General features: G+C 40.9%; 1 protein-coding gene across 1 annotated transcript in view; it reads left to right on the forward strand.

Annotated features, from left to right (window-relative positions):
• Positions 1–503: 503 nt before the first annotated feature.
• LOC141809550 (alpha-1,6-mannosylglycoprotein 6-beta-N-acetylglucosaminyltransferase B-like) overlaps positions 504–13,366 on the forward strand; it is a 75,469-nt gene continuing 62,606 nt past the window's right edge. The window contains exons 1-2 of the mRNA XM_074696629.1: positions 504–961; positions 4,682–4,794. Of these exons, the coding sequence (XP_074552730.1) occupies positions 894–961; positions 4,682–4,794 (181 nt within the window). The 5' untranslated portion in view covers positions 504–893. The remainder of the gene's footprint in view (positions 962–4,681; positions 4,795–13,366) is intronic.

The following is a 13,366-nucleotide window of genomic DNA, read 5'->3' on the forward strand; positions in this document are numbered from 1 at the left end:
TTCTTTCTTTCTTTCTTTCTTTCTAATAGTGAAAATGAAAGTACTCAAATGTTAGAAAGCAATTATTGGAGTCAGTCATCAAAAAGGATGAAGCTATTAAAACAAGAGCATTAGTCCAAACTTAAAGACAATCATAACATGAGTTTTCAATTTCCTTGAAAACACAAAGCGGTCTTTATCAAGTAATTTCCTGAATTATTCATCAAGTGGATCTCAGATCTTTATCTGCAACGAATGTAATACACTTTGAAGAGTTTTTGGCTTTCTCGCTCTCTATATGCATATTTTTAGTTTTTACTTAGATTTTGCGGTTTTCAGTCTGAGGATATAGTTTAGAGTCTTTAATAAATAAGTTGACAGTATTATACTGTTATAATGCATTTATTGCTTACTCTGACGCCAAGGCTATTTTTCCAACAAAAACAGAAAGCAAAAGATGTTGAACTGTTTCAGCCTTGCTCTATAGGTGGCGCTCTGGGCGCTGTGTAAAGGCCACAGTGTAGGAGCGATCTGGTGGAGGAGAGGAGAAAATCAGTCGGTTCTTCATTCATTCAGAGGAAGTCAGAGAACTCATCAGTCCTACGTTATTGCACCCGGTGTAGCTCCATCACTTGGACTTTCACACAACACTGACGGCGTCATTTATAATGTGAGGCTCCACGTTTCTGCTCCCATTGGTTCCTCTGCTGCTCCGGGCGGGAGGAAGACTGAAGCCCCGCTGAAGGACCCGCAGCTGCGGTGTCAGTGCTGAAGTTGGACAGGGAAGTTACCGGTTGTGTTGTAGACTCTGGACTGTCCAAGGGTGGAAAGTTGCGGTTTTTAATGCTCTGGTTTTCTATGAGAAAGACTTTCGCCATGGTAAGGAGAGCCGGAGCTGTGTTCGTGTATGGAAAATGATTGCAAACAGCAACGAGCTTTTCATTATGGTGAGGAGATGTCTTCTCACTTTCAAACCGTTCAGGTGAGTACACCAAACATGTAGCCTATATATTTTTTAGTTAATGCCAAAGAAAAATGTTATAAATATTTGTATGGCTTAGTTAAATTATCCTCATTTTATTTTTCATAAAATTGTTTTAAAAAATGCCTTTTTATGAATCGAAACACAATGTTGATTTGCCAAGTTAACCAGAGCTAAAAATTAAAAAAAAAAAAAAAAAAAAAAAAAAAAAAAAAAAAAAAGGGACATAAAAACACCTTTAGATTAAAAAACAAAGAAAAACGTCAAAAATAATTAAATTTAAAATATGAAAGAAAACTGTTGATTTTTTAAAACAAGAATAGAAAACGGAAGTAGTTTCAACTCACAGAGATAAATAAAATGAAGTCACCATAAACCTGCTGTGTGAATTAATTTTAAAATGCATATATAAGGTGAACTTCCCCTTCCTGGTGGCTTTAAGAAGCACCTTTATCTCTTCACTCTTAGCTATTTGTTGTGTTTAAATGAATGTTGTTACCTTCTGATGGATAAATAATGTTCCTTCAGACAGGACTCTTGCAGTTTGCATTAATTAGAACAACTTGGCCGCCTGCTGTGCTTTAATTAAAGTTTGGCTCTGCAGCTGAAAGTTTCACCACAAAGCTGAAGGCAAATGGAGCATCCTTAAACTCATTAAAACTTACCGGCTTGAGCACAAAGCTTGTACACAAGCAGGAGGACTCATTAGCACTCAGGAATTAGTGATCAGAGAGTTAAAGAAGGAGTCCATGTCACACTCTCAGACAAATGATCGTCTGAGTAAATAAGGATGTGCTACAAGAAGGATTTAACACGCTAATAAATTAGCTGCAGGCTCATTCTGAACAGATACAGAGGGAAGAGGAGTAGCACTTGTTACCTCGTGCAGACTTGCATGCTTCCCTGAGCATCAGATCCTGTTTGTTTCACCATTACCTTATATATTGGATGGTAAAAATGCAGGTATCACTTTATCAGGTGTTGGCTGAGTGTATGCAGGCTCTCTATTTCTCTTGCAAGTCTTCTGTGATTATTTATGTATTCAATACTTTTATTCACACCCTGAAAAAAACAAGATGCAGAGGGACATTTGGTTATGAATCTAGGAGCAGTTAAACTGAATATTGATTTGAAAGTCTGTAGATTATATCCCCAAAGTCCAAGACTGAGACAAAGACAGCTTCAGCTACACTTTTTCTGATATCCACAAAGACGTTAAATCTCTTTTAGCAAAATGAATTTAAAAACATTTTTGGTGAGATATGTTACAAAGTGATTTTTATTTTTTATTTTTTATTTTTTTTAAGTGTTGTTTCTCTGCAGGTAAGAGATAGAGTTGAGCCAATGTGTCCTCAGCCTTTTGCTCTAAGAGCCTGAAAACTTGTCAACTCTCACTGTGTTTACAGCTCCGTTCAAAACTCAACCATTCGCCTGTAATTTAATGCTTTTATTTGGGGGCTGTTAGCTCACCGAGCACAGTGTGAGGTAGAAAACCAGAGCGTTTGTGTAACGCTTTATTTGCCATGACACAGCCAAGCGAGTGCACAAGGCTTTTCTGTGAGTTGATTGGTACAATATGAAACTATTTCTACGCTCCAAAAAGCCTCACAAAGAAAAAGACCCCGAGTGATGGTTCCTGACTGCATGGTAACACACAAGAGGAAGAGTATAGGGCTACTCTTCTTCACCTCGAATGCCCTCGCCAGGCTCTATGAAGCGAATATTTTCCCAAATAACAGAAACACAACCTGGAGCAAAAAGAAAAGAAACATGGAGGAAGTCACCAATCCAAAAAATGACACAAATGTGAACTGAAAGCAGCAAAATAGAGTAAAACAGGGGAACATACAGGTTCATTAGGTGGTCCATACGATGGAATACAATAACAGTACTCTCTTTAAGGACCTTCACAGTTTTATCAGTATGTAAAATGTTTATTTTGGTCAGTGTAAAGGTAGGATGGTAATAGAGCTGATCATGACTCTCTCAAAATAGCAGATCTGAACTGATTTTAAAATATTGAGAGACCACACATTTCAAAAGTTCAGACTGATAAACATCATGCCCCCTGGATCCCCATCCAAAACAGGATTAGGGCCACTGATTGTAGGTAAGACCAGTAAAAAAATAAATAAATGAAAGAAAAAAACATTCATTTGAATTCTGTCAATAGTCCCAGAAGTCTTAATTTTAAATTGGATTTAAAAAGAAATAATTATTAATTATTAAACATTTATCGATTTAATTTGACTTTATTTTATTCTTACCAGCCTAAACTTTATTTAAAAAAATCCCTTCATAACACGCGCTAACGGTCAGTCATAAACTCTCGCGTGATCGAACGTGACTTCAGCAGATAAACAGCCGCGAATGGAAGTCCACGCGATCAGCCATCCCTGTCATTAACAACGAATGTGGATCTGCTGTTATCGAGGTAAATATGGGGTTAAGTCTGGATTTTAAACTGTGTGGTGATGTTTTACGTTTTTACCTGGTTACATCACTTCAGTAAACTCCTAGGGCTGAGGAAAATGAAGTTTGAAGATCTCCAAATCGTGTTATCAATTTATTCACCTCAGCAGTGTCGGTTTGATTCCGTTGAAATATTCGGTCTGCAACTGTCACAGATTAGGGAACAAATAGGGTTCATTACGGCCAGGTCCACTCGCATGCCAAACTGCTAGGCTACAAATTAATCGATAAAATGAAAATAAAAAATTTACGAGCACTCTGCTGATCTGTGGGTTATGATTTTTACTTCTGCATATTTTTAAAATATCAGCTTCCTGAGTTTAAAAAAATATTTCAATATTTATATTTCCTGATCAAAAAGGCAGAATAATAGATGTCACACCGATACCACACACTTTAAGATTATTTGGGCAAATTATTGTTTGTAACGGCCGATTCAGGTCACAACCCAAGAGGATGGGTTGTGCTTTTCATTTAGGCTTCATTATGTCTGTCTGGTAGTAGCTTCACATGATTCAAAGCAAAAAAAAAAAAATACTGTTTTTCCCACAGCAGTGTTTTAGAACTCATTTCAGTCTCAATCTGAAACGCTTTGTTAATACTAGTGTCCCCACTGCACAAACCCCCTTCAGTCTGATTGGCCAGCTCTCTGGAGGCTTGTCATGTTCCTGAATCATGAACAGACCTCAGTGTTTGAGGCCCCACCCCCCAGTGTGTCATGGTCATATTAGCAAATCTTGTGTAAGTCTCATGTTTTTTTTTTGTTTTTTTTTGAGAACATTGAATTGTTAATTCAAAGATAGAAAAGTAGAGTAACCCTTCTTTAAAACCGTAGTTCTTCAACCAAACATAACAGATTTTTATTATTGTTGTATTTTATGTCACTGCTTCCTTTTTTACTTGGACCTGGGTATTGAGTTTAGTTTCCTGTTACAGTAGCATGTTATGAAAGGCCAAGAAGCTTTTGTCACTCCTCATCCTCTAAACATGAAACTCAAACAATCACCAGTCTTTCTTTTCCTGTTTTGGTCTTGTCTTAGTCCCTCTTGCTGCTTTTCCTAACTTCTTGTGTTTTATTTTCTTCTCCTTTTAAAACTGTTTTGAAACTCTTTGTAAAGTTTTTCTGAATTGTGTGAGTCACAGTTTGTGTAGTCAAACATCTTATCAAACTCTCCTCTTCCTGTGCGCTCCTTATTTTTGTCCCTCTCCTGTGCGCTCTCACCTTGTCATTTTGTCCCCCTCCTGCAGGATCTTTGTGTTGGGGATCGGCTTCTTCAGCCTGTGCTTCCTAATGACCTCTCTCGGGGGCCAGTTCTCGGCCAAGAGACCCGGAGATTCCCCGTTCACGGTGCGAGCAGAAGGTAGGACACTTTCTGTTTCATGTCAGTGCTGCTCTGCTCAGTCGCCTCTCGCTCCCGAGTAATGAACAGGCTGTGAACACGCTGAGAGATTCGTGGGGTTCCCTTGATTGCTGCCAGCAGGCTGAGCGACCTGCTCACTTTACTCATCAGGAGCGTGTCAGGGGGGAGACGCTCCTCTCTCCTCTCATCTACACCTCCATCTTTTTAAACACCTGCTTTCATCTCTGCTCACTGCACACATGACCTCGCTCTGACCTACGCAGACTCACTTTTGGTCATTTTTTTCCAGAAGTTGTAAGTTTGTGGAGGCTGAAGCAGAATCTGTTCACGTTGTTGTTTTGACCCCGTCTGCTTTGATGTAGGTGTACAGGCGTAGCTCTAGATTTAGCATGCAGCAACAGCACAACTTCATCTTTTCTGCGCTCTTCCAGCTTCATGTGTGTTCATATATAATTATATATTTATCAGAATGGCAGCTTTCGTAATTCTACATTATCCTGTACGTTGTTTGCTGTAAGGTGTAAAGAGACTTAGAAATCAAATCCACAGCTGATTAGAAATCCAAACTATCCCACCCCTCTTTCCACCCCTGAGAGAAGCTGGTTATCTTTCCCAGCACGTCCTCTGTGTTTGCGCTTTGTGCCTCTGCATATAAACCAGTACAGCACGAGCCTTTGGGGGGAGTCAGTGTTAGCTTTCGGACTATTGTCTCTCACCTTTTTATCTCAGCCTGGCACAGTGTTGACTCTGCGTGTCATCCTCTGCTCTGTGACCGATACCAGCTGGCAGAGGGAGAAGAGGCGCAGCTATCCGTCAGAACGCCTGAGGACACCGGTTGATTGTTGTTATGAAGAATTTCACTGATTGTTTTTATTTCTGCTCACTGAGGGAGCAGTCATTTCTCCGTCATGTGATTAGTGGTAATTTTTTTCCATGTAGGGGTTTGTCCTATAAGATTTCAGTATAGTGTTGTATATTTAACTTTAACCACAGGGATGTTCCAAATACCTGATTTTCTGACCCAGCACTGATTCTGGTGTCTGTACTTTGGGCATGTCAAATATCAAAGACAAAAAAAACCACGTTAAATCTTCTCTTGTAGACATTTTCTTTGCTTGAGTTTAATTTGATTTAAAGATTTCTGCTGTCTCTTGGTTTATAGATGTAGACATCTGACTGTGAAACTGCAAGTTGTTGGTTCGATTCTGGCCAGGGCTGCATGGTGATGCAGTGGTTAGCGCTGTTGGCTAACAGTAAGAAGGTCCCTGGTTTGAATCCTGGTTCAGGCAAGAAGGGCCTTTTAATATCTTGCTTTTAATGAGATAGGAGAGGACAGAGGATAAGTAGGAAACAGGGTGAGAGTGCGGAGTGACATGCGGGAAACAGGCCACAGGCTGGATTCGAACCCAAGGTGAACCTTAGAGAGTGCAACCAAGACCACAAGGCAATCTGCGCTCAAAGCTTGGCCTTTCTTCTTTCTGGGTCTTTGTGTGGAGTTCGCATGTTGTCCCTATGCATGCGTAATTTCTCTCTGGGTACTCTGGCTTCCTCCCACAGCCCAAAAACATGTTCAATGGGTTAATTTGTGATTCATAATTCGCCCATAGGTGTGAGTGTGAGACTGTGAAAGTTGTCTGTCCCTGTGTGTCAGACCTGGGATTGACTGGCGACCAGTTCAGGGTGTACCCCGTCTCTCTCCCTACGACAGCTGGGATAGGCTCCAAATATCCGCGACTCTGAACAGAATAAGCGGAATGATTGAAGTAGCTGCAATTAAGTTCAATTGGTGTGTTGGTGGTGAACAATTTATTAAATGAAAATCTGGAAACCTGTCAGTGGTCTGAAGCGAACTGGAATCAAGAACTGATGTGAATTGGAATTGGAGTTGGGACTGAGAACAGGAGTCCGTATGAGCTGGAACTGGAATCAAGAATTAACAAAAACTGGAACAGGAAGTGAAACTGGAGTCAGAGCCAAGGGGCAACATCCAGTTAGTAAAAATTAAGTCTATGCGAAGGTTCTAGAAGTCGCTGTTCATCGAGGAACCGCCTGAGGTTGGCTACAGAAAGACTGAAAGTCACTTACACACCCAGCCATAAAAACAGACTTTTACGGCATAAAAAAGCATATTTTCAGCCTGGTTCAAAAAATGGCTAGGGTCTAAAATGCTGATTTCACTATCAACACACACTGTACGGTGAGTGAATTTTTTTCTAACTTGGTTTAGAAGTTATTAGGATCGTTTGATTATCCAATCAGAGACACAGCTCAGGTCATGTGACTGATTGGCACCCTGTAATTATTCAAGAGGAATCTCACAGCCAGCGTCATATTAAATTGTATCAAATGTGGCTGCCGATTGGCTTTATTTCACTGTTTCAGGAACAGACCAGTGACATTGCGGAGGCTACGTGGGATAGGAACCAGAATCAGAACTGGAATTGAAACCACAGTTGGAACAGGAGTTGGAATCAGAAATAGAAAACCTGAATGTCAGTGTCCCGCCTAAACCCTGAGCCTTTTACTTCACCAAGGAGGTTATGCTTTTGGAAGAGTTTGTCTGTTTGTTTGTTTGTTTGTGAACAACATAACCTAAAAAGTTACAAACAGATCTTCATGTGATATAGGGCTGTTCTCACCATATTTGTATATAACTCCACCATAAATGGTCGGATTTCTTTGAAAAACAATACAAGACAAGGTCACCATAATTTCTGACAGTTGTAAAAGTACGATCCAGATCCTGGCAATATTCTGGATACTAAGATCTGGAATATGAAATATGTACTGGGTCATCATAATTTTCAACACTGTCAGGTAACAAATTATCGTACAAACCTGCAACTAACACCAAATTGTAGCAGACAGTCTGCTGAAAGGGAGTATAACATTAAAGTAGGACTAAAGTGTTGGTGACAATCACAATAAGCTCAGTGGAGGTCTGTGCTCTCTGAGTGCTTTTCGAGTTTAAGATGGAAAGTGGTTGAGTCCACGAGTCTGTTAGACCAGAGGTCTAACTTGTGACAGCTCCATTGTCTCTACCCTAACATTCAAATAAAAAGTAAATTATAACAGAATGATAAATACTTTTTGTGACATAAAGATTTAAATTGGCTGATTGCTGGAGTACCTGTGTAATTCTGAAAATGTGACGATGCAGCAGATGTTGTTTACAGTGCTTCAGGTGTCATCATGAGAGATGATTCAAAGAATCTCATCTGTTATTGAGATAACATGAGCAGAGCTGAGATATGGAAAGGAGGTGTTGGTGGTGTTGGTGGTGTTGGGGACGGGGGATGTGGGGGTGAGGAAAGGAAAGCTGTCTGATTAATTAACCACTCATAAGCTGCAGTCAGGGGAAGGCATCTGGCCTCCAGCTCATTAAACGCTGCCTGGCTGCTAACCAGGGAGAGTCAGGCTGTGTAAATTCTCACCCTCCGTTTGTGTTTGTGCTCGTGAGCATGTGTGGGACGTAGGATTAACTGCACGGGGAGGTAGTGTGATGAATGAACTGAAGTTCATCATTCAGATACTGTGCACACACACACACACACACATACACATACACACACACACACACACACACACACACACACACACACACTCCAATCTGAGCTGCTGGACACTGTGGATGGATACACAGTGTTTTCACAAAAAAACATGTGTGCAACATGCATTCAAGCAGGAAATGTAAAAATGTCATTCCAGCAGCGGCGGCAGAGTCAATGCAGTGTTTTGAAACGAAAAGGGTAAGCGAAATGGCCAAGCAGCGCCGAGAGGAACAACCACCTCATTTACAGCTGCTCTTGTGAATGGCAACAATTGCCTGAGAGCAAAAGGTGAAAAGAAAAAATGTAATTATTGTCTCGCTGCCTTTGTTTCTCTCTGTGCTCCCTGCCTGTCTGTCTCCCTCTGCCTCTTTATTTCATTACTCCTCTGCAGATCTGCTCTATCTTTCTGAGTATTGTTTTTTCTAATAAACCATTCCTCAAGATGCCCAAACACTCTTCTAACTGCTAACAGACTTTTCTTTCTTTTGAGTCTTATCTCTTTGTTATAGATTTTTATGTTATTTGTACAAAATCTCTATTTTTGAAAGTCCATCAGATTTTAAATTGAACCACTTAGGTTCATTTGGTGCATCTTGGCTTTGTCCTGATTGAAAATGCAGCATTTTTGTCATTACTCCCGTTTGAAGGTACAGGGAACTAATGATGCTAAAAAAGGAGGAAGAGGAGGAAGAGGAGGAGGAAGGGCCAAGGTGGGTTGGGGGTTTGAGCTATTTCTGCAAAAGTGAGAGGCTTAAAAGGCTGAGGCATTTGATCCTAGATATCTTAAAGGCTGCAGAGGTGTACTGTAGCTTTCTAATAAGCTCTTTGAAGACCACCTTCGCAGCAGGTCCCCTTTACCTCCAGGGTCTTAATGCAGCTTTAACACAAAGGGAGCGGGAGGCCGAGGAAGCTTTCAGGTTTTTACCTCGGTCAGAGCGTGACTAAATGGTTCAGGTGTTAAAGCCTTCTCCTCTTCCTGCCTGAAGCTCTAACCTCAACCAGCGTTCTGTCAGCGATGGAAGAAATCTGTGTTTGCTGCAGGCACACAGATCATTGCATCCCTGCAAGAAGGTAGATACTCTCTTTAAGGGACCTTTTAATAAACATCACATTTTTTTTGCTTATTTTATATAAACTTGAGTCATCCTCCATCCTGGCAAACCTGAGAGTGTGAAGTGAGAAAGCCTCTGCATTGTTTCCTCAGCCCACCTGCTGCTAAATGACGTCTCAGTGACGTCAGCCATCTGGAGTTTTAAAGCCCATCATCGTCAGAGGCCATGTCGAAAAAATGCTAAACTCAATTTAGCTTCTGCCAAGGTAGAGTGAGATAAAGAAGCGGGCTTTGAGCGTCCCTGCTCACAGCTACAGGGTGCCTATCTCTGCGTCTGATTGGACCAATTCGTAATCGTAATCGTAATCACTGCCGAATTGTGAGAAAGTTCACCCCCTTACAGCAATGTGTGAGAGACCCCCTTAAAGCCTCAAGCTCAAAATTTGAGGGGTCTCTTGAGAAGTGTGTATTAGGGCTGCAGCTATCGAATATTTTAGCATTCGAGTATTCTACCGAAAATCCCATTGATTAATCGAGTAATCGGATAAAATACATTTTTGTTTAGTTAAAGAGCAGTTATTTTTCAAATGACATTTTTTCTCTTTAAGAAATAGAATTTTCTGATACAGCATGTCAGTAAGAGCACTTGCTTTGGTAGCTCCAAAATTTGTAAACACACTTTGACACAGTGACACACAAACTCCAGAAAAGAAGCTAGATTTGTCGCTAGTTGCTATTTTGTATCAGAGGTAGCTTGAGGGGTCTGAAAACTCTCTTAATATGGCCTCAACTCTATTTTCAACACCACTCTTTGATCTTTTTTAAAATTAAACAATTCCTCGAGGCGGAGAAAATTACTCGTGTAATTTTTGTAATCGAGTACCTCGAATCATTCGAGGAATCGTTTCAGCTCTAGTGTGTATAGCATCATTTTCTCAGTTTTTCTTGTCACTTAGATGCCATTTCAAAAGCAAGTTGTGTTTTCAGAATATAGAAGAGTTTTGTCTCAGATAAAGCTTGTAGCACAGTTGCACACATGAGAGGGACGCACCAGGGCCCTGTTTGGTTGCAGAGCAGAGTTGTTCTGTGATCCTGTAGGTGTGCAGCTTTGTTGATAATGATGCTAGAGTGGGTGATATGTGTTTAAAGTGTGTGTATGCATGACTTCTGGTCCTGTACACTGCATGTTGTGTATGAGTGCAGTCAAACCAAGCTGCAATTTCTGGTCTAAGAATATGAGACAATGTTGTTTTTGAGTGTTCGCTTGAGGCTGGCCCCTGAAGTACCAGAAGTCACATACACACCAAGCCAAAAAAAAGCTGTTTTCAAAGCAGAAATTAACCTTTTTACAGCCTGGTTAAAAAAATGTCTCCTGTCTAAATTGCTAAGTTTACTATCAGCACAAACTGTACTCTCTGGTGCAAAAGTTTGAGGGCTCTGTAATGGTCCTGCACACTTCTTCCAACCATCCTCCTCCAAAACTTTCCTTTATCGTCCCATCACCCCATCATACAGTGTATTATCTCACCCTCTTCTCCCCTAAAGTTTTTAATCCATCATTTATTTGTGCAGCAGAGCATGAAGTATGCATCAGGTTCAGCATCTTGTTCACCATCATCCTTTCTCCAACACTGTTATTTCATGGCTCAGCGTCCTCCTGATGTGATGCATGAAAAATTGGTCCAATCCCTGTCATCTCTTCCTCGAGGATGTTGCATTTACAGGTCTGTGAAAGCTGCGAGCTGTAGTTTGTTAAAAATATGGGACAAATAATCAGCCTGAAATAGAAGCGCATCTTCTTCTTCCTCCTCCTACTCCTCCTCCTCAAAGTATTATGAATAAAATAAACTGACCTTTGCTTCTGATGTGTCCTCAGCAGCGGTTAAGAATAACTGGAAATTAATATGCAGCTGTCAGCCGGGAAGAAATACAGAAGGTGTGAAGAAACCGCAGCAGCTCATTGTTCTCTCTGTCACACGCTGAAGCCACCTGGTGGGGGAGCGGTGATTTCCTGGTTGATTGTGCAGCAGGTTGGGGGTCCTCCTGATTGGTCGGCAGTGACTCTTAGCGAGGATGTGTTTTTTATTTTTGCCGGTGAGCTTTTGATTGAGACTGATTTAGAGCATTGGTTTAGTTTTGTGTGCAGACGTGTTTGTGCAGACCTGTTGGCTGATTACACTAGCTCTGGGAAAGGGGGCGCAGAGAAAAGTTAAACACCTCGTCTCTGATTGCTACCGTTTTTTAAAATTAGCTGCAGGATTTTTACCTTTATCTGCAGTGTGTGCGTGTGTGTGCTCATACATGCCAGAAACACACAAACACAATCCGTTTCCTTGTAATTTATGCACAAGCATCACATGCATTGCGCTCTGTGCTCAGTTATTAAATAACAGCTGCTTAAAGTGCATTTGGTAGTCAGATTTCAGCCTGTTTTTAGTGCTAATGTATTGTTTATCAGGAGATCCGAGCCCTGTAGAGTGAGTAGTGAAAGTGGGTCAGGAAGTTCACTTTCAGACGTGCTTTAGGTAGCATTTTCTATTCTTGTTGTTTCTTTTTTTTGTGTGAAAACAGGAAATATGTTTATGCAAATGCTCATCATACTTTCATGGCTCAGCACGGTGTGAAGAGTGGGAGCATAAAAGAGAATAATACGACAAAACTCCCAGTCTGGAGATGGATCGAATGCTGGGATGGTGGTGTGTTTAAAGACAACAGCAGCAAACACGGTGCTGCTGTTCTTTCCTGAGGAGTGTATCCTCCCATGTAAAGCTGAATTCAATCAATAAACACTGCAGCAGTACAGTGTGCAGAGTACAAGCAAACATCTCCATGCATCCAGCTGGAGGTGTTGGTTTCCGCCTGCAGCCTGAGAGGAGAATGAGGCTGTTTGAGAAGATGGATTTAGATAATAATTGAAGCTGCAGACAGAGACCCGTGTTTAAAAAATAGTGCAGGTAGTTTTCCAGCTGTCAGGACAAATGAGTGGCTGTAGCTGCAGCGAGGAGAGGAAGTGACAGACGGTTTTTGGCTCCTGGTTGCTTTTAGATCTGTCATCTCCCCCAAAGGTGCCAAAAAGAAGAGAGAAACTCATTTTCAATCAGCTGCTTTTTGTAATGAATATTTGAATTAAGAGTGAGAGAGGCATGCTGGGAAAGTGTGTGTGTGTGTGTGTGGAGCAGGGATTGTGTGAATTTCTCCAGCTGTCAGGTGAGATGGAGAGGTCTGACCCTGAGCCCCCTCGCTGAGAAAACTAGCCGAGCCAGCGAGCGTATCAGAGATGACAGGATTTATTTATTAGGCTCTCAGTTGTGCCAGCAGGGAGGAGAGAGGATTTTTTTCCAACATAAATAAATCATGACACATCGCCACAATGAATTGTTTTGTCGATGAATAAATTACTAAATGTAGAAACATGGATTCCAGTGGTGAAACCGCAGCGCTGCTCCTGTTTGTTAGGCTTATTTTTCATCTGTGTAAAGGCTGCTGCAGGAAGAGGAATGGAGCCAATGTGGAAAACCTGCAGTTCAATGAGTGTCCACTAGAGGCTGGCTGCCAAAGCACCAGGAGCCACATACACAACCATTCAAAGAAGCAGGTCTTTACAACAAAAATAAACATGTTTTTGTCTAAATAAATCATTTTTCTGACAAGTGGAAGATTTTTTTAATATTTTTACAAGTTGTGAGTTTAAATATTACTAGGTTCACAGCTGTCTTGACTGGTACTATAGCTGATATTTTCAGGTTCAAGAGTATCAGAAAGCTCTTACGTTCATTAATCAAAACTAGATCTATAGGGAAAGTTGATCAAAGGCTGCTGCGAGCAAAAGATGTAGAGAACATCTCAGTATTTCAGAAAAAATCTAAATTACATTAAAAAAAGTGAGAAAGTTCTTTTCTGATTGTTTCACAGCCCTTACTCTCCGAAGAACCTAAAAACGCGTCCTCACCAGTGGCGTAGCCAGAAATTA

This window comes from Halichoeres trimaculatus, unplaced genomic scaffold, assembly GCF_033239565.1.
Source record: "Halichoeres trimaculatus isolate MK-OKI-2021-1 unplaced genomic scaffold, fHalTri1.1 fHalTri1_scaffold_20, whole genome shotgun sequence".
NCBI classification, from domain to species: domain Eukaryota; kingdom Metazoa; phylum Chordata; class Actinopteri; order Labriformes; family Labridae; genus Halichoeres; species Halichoeres trimaculatus.